General features: G+C 47.4%; 1 protein-coding gene across 1 annotated transcript; it reads right to left on the reverse strand.

Moving 5' to 3' along the window:
* Window positions 1-824: 824 nt before the first annotated feature.
* Window positions 825-2,995, reverse strand: btg1 (B-cell translocation gene 1, anti-proliferative). The gene is made up of 2 exons (XM_080191331.1): window positions 2,529-2,995; window positions 825-2,090 (listed from the first exon to the last, which is right to left on the reverse strand). Exons 1-2 carry the CDS (start codon window positions 2,671-2,673, stop codon window positions 1,669-1,671), a joined length of 567 nt encoding a protein of 188 aa, XP_080047457.1. The 5' UTR covers window positions 2,674-2,995; the 3' UTR covers window positions 825-1,668.
* Between the last annotated feature and the right edge of the window lie 554 nt (window positions 2,996-3,549).

Here is a 3,549-nt window from a genome sequence, read left to right on the forward strand (position 1 = left end):
CGGGATTCCACAAGCTGCTCAAGATCCACTCAGTACTGAAACAAAAAGGGGTTTCGATCTCCATCTCAGTCCCAGGTGGGAGTAAACCCCCGCTGGTATGATTCAGCGTCACTTTGAGATCAGAAGGATCCAAGGAGAGGACGATGAGCTCCAAATGTAAATGGCATACTTTATATCTTTGGTTACTTCAAGATTGGAAATAATTTTTCAGAAGTAGGGCAATTATGAACACACAAACTAGGGATCTGAGGGCCAAGGATTGCAAATGCAGCTATTAAGCCCTCCTCTGGTTACTGAGGAAATTCTCAACGACTAACCCTGACATGTTGAGACTTGTAATACACTTTACCAGATGCTGATCTTTACACCAACACTTTCTAGTTATAACAAGCTATCGTAGATTTATTCAGACTTGTGCAGCTAATTATCGAAGATTGACTGAGGTGGTTGCAGTCAGGGAACATCTTCACTTGGACCTTTCGGTAATTCAGAAAATTAGAGGTCTGAACAGTGTTTTATCACATTTGAATTAGTTGTTTTGGCCAATCCTTGTACCCTGAACATCTTTCCATTAAAGACATTTGAAGCATCCTACAGAAACTTTAATTGATTGCAAATGCCAAAGTGAACTGTAATAACTACAGTTATGAAATATTGGATTAGCTGCCAACTTGAGTTTGGACTTTTTAAGCTTTTGTTTTCACTTCCCCTCATCTGTGGCCAATTTTAGAATTTCATCACATTGAATATTATCCTCGTGGTTGTGGGGGGCAAACAAAGAAATTGGAAACATTCTTCATCCAAAACCAAACACGGAAGGCAACTTTTGTTCTTGTTAAAATGGCAAGATAGGAAACGTTTTATTATAATCGAGAAGAAAATTTCTCTTCCAAAATAGAAATCTGTACAACTTTTGCCACAATCAATATACATGAACTGTACAAATTTACAGCAGTTCATAATTTATCAAATTGCGAGATGGTCAAAACAGAATTCACAAATCAAACATTTGTGAAGCTACCTGATCACGGTAGAGAAGAAACTACAGTCCGCATCCACTTCACTGAACAGTGCTAAAAATGAAAGACGGCACTTTAGAAAAAACCCTAGGCTAGCAATGTACAGATATAGCTATTTCATCAAAGTAGGTTAGTCAAATGTTAAAGAGCAGTGCTCTTGTAGCTCTACAAAGGCTGTTTCAACCCATTTCAAAGATATTTTCACCCTACTCTCAATTTTATGTTTTTTTTAAAAAAAGACAAATTGCAAAGTGTCAAAATACTGTTTTGAGGAATTAGTAAAAGGCGACAAACAGTTTGGCAGTTTTCGCTTCCCCACACAAATATTTCTATAGATAGATATATATATATAAAATATATAATTTTGGTTTGGATTTGGTACTTTGCTGGAAATATTTGAGATGTGACCTGTTTTTTTTTCCTGAACGACACACAGCCTGTGTGAGAGCTACACAACCCCTTCCTTAACATTTAAGAGAGACAAACCAGCCCCTAAACAAAGCCCAATTTGGGTCCCAAATAATAAAGGCGCCTTCCTTTCTTTCCCACCCATTCCCTCCCTCCATCAGCACCCACCCCCCATTTCTAGTGCAGATTTTTTTTTAGGGGGGACAGTGTGTGGGATGAAGGGGAATCCTCTTTTTTTGCACTAGCTGGACACGGTCATCATGTTGTAGGTTTTGGAAGGGCTGGTTCTGCCCAGCAGCAGCTCGTCCTTGCAGCTGGTCCGGCTACCGTCCACCATGGCGGCCAGAGAGGAGGAGGAGGAGGAGGAAGAGGAGGGGGGCGAGACGGCGCCCAGGCGGTGGCCGTGGTGGTGGCTGTGGCCCGCGGGGTGAGCCTCGTACAGGACGCAGATGGAGCCGTCCTCGCCGATCCGGTACGACACCTCGAACGGGTCGACCCAGAGGGTGAGTTCGCTGGGCAGCAGCTGGAAAACCTGCCGGTCGCTCAGGCCGATCCGGTTCGCTGCCTTCCAGATGATGGGGTCCATCTTGTGGTTGATCCGGATGCACCGGTACCCGGAGCCTTTGCAGGGCTTCTCGGGGAACCAGTGGTGCTTGTAGTGCTCTGTTGGGGAAAGGAGACAAGAGACAAAAGACGTGAGCTTGCCAGTGGATGAATAGAGAGAGGAGGGCACCCAAAAGTTGGGGAGAGTTGGCAGCGCCTAACATTCAAGATCTGCGATTTCTGACCCGGGCTTTAAGTGCACTTGAAACAGCATTTTGCATTTAGCCTTTGGCACCGCTTTTCTTTTCGCAAAGGCGAACTCCCGCTGGAAAAAATATATATAGAGAGGTGGAAACTCGCAGAGCGTTTATTGAGCGCGCGAGCTGCTGTCCCAGGACAATGAGTGCGCGGGGAGGGGAGACGGTTGGCCGGCAACAGGCGGCCGACCGTTGGGCGCGAGCTGCGGGCCCCGCGTTCTATTCTCCCAAGGCGACGCTCTGGCCGCCTTCCGCGCGCGCGCGCGCGGAGAGAGAGAGGGGGAGCGGACACTCAACTCACCCGCTAGCAGCTCCTGCAGCGACTGGCAGAAAGTCTGCAGCTGCCGTTCGTTCACCGTCGCCTTGGTCTGGAGGAGCTTGCAGATAAATCCCACTGCCGCGCTGATCTCTGGCTTCATCTCGGCCCAGGTGCCCAAAACGTACATTTGAGAAAATTCCTGTTTTTGTTTCTCCTCTCTTAATCCCTCAAAGTTTTATTTCTCGACAGAAAAAAATTTCCTAACAAAAATAGTCCCCACCACCGCCGTGGTATTTATTTCCGCTCCTCTTTCCGTGGATTTGGGGGTGGTAAGTGCGTGCGAATGAAGAAGGGTTTCTTTAAAAAGGGAAAAGGTTTTGTTTCGTCGTTGGTGTGTGTTTGTGTGGCGGTATAATGAGGTCTTTGTCGGTGCGATGAGTCAGCGCTGTTGCTGTATGGAGCGCTGTTTCCAGTCCATAACCGCATGCGGTCGATCCGCCACCGAGTGGGACGGAGCAGAGCGCGGAGTTGCTATTTATACCCAGGAGGCTGGCGGGAAGTGATGTAGGACAACAAAGGGTGGGGCTTGCGGGTGGACGGACGTCACCGACGCGAGGGGTGTGGGTGACGTAATTGTCCTGGCTGGCCGGCCGGGCGCCTGGGATTGGGGCTGTCTGGAGGTCACGTGTTTCAAGGAGCTGGAGTCACGTGGTGTGGCCGTCTTATGGATACATTGCTGCTGACAGTGGGCAGTTCCGGGAGTCCCAAACACCAATAATTTCAGCTCAGCCCTAATAGAAGAGCCTGATTGTAAGCTAAAGGGTGCCATCGCAAAAAAACAAAGATATCAGAGAGTAACTAGGTGACCAACTGTCCCGTATTTTAACAGTTTGTCAGATTGTTCCTTATTTTGATTGTTCCTTGTGCCTTGAGGGATGCCCTTTGTTCTGTTATTTCTACGACAGCTTGTGGGAGGTTGATCCTGGGAGTCTCCAGGATGAGTTAAATTGAACAAGTAAAAATACTCCGGCTTTAGATGCCCAGGATCAGTCTTCCCGCAGGA

This window comes from Carcharhinus amblyrhynchos, chromosome 6, assembly GCF_965287045.1.
Source record: "Carcharhinus amblyrhynchos chromosome 6, sCarAmb.v2.hapA, whole genome shotgun sequence".
In the NCBI taxonomy this organism is placed as follows: Eukaryota; Metazoa; Chordata; class Chondrichthyes; order Carcharhiniformes; family Carcharhinidae; genus Carcharhinus; species Carcharhinus amblyrhynchos.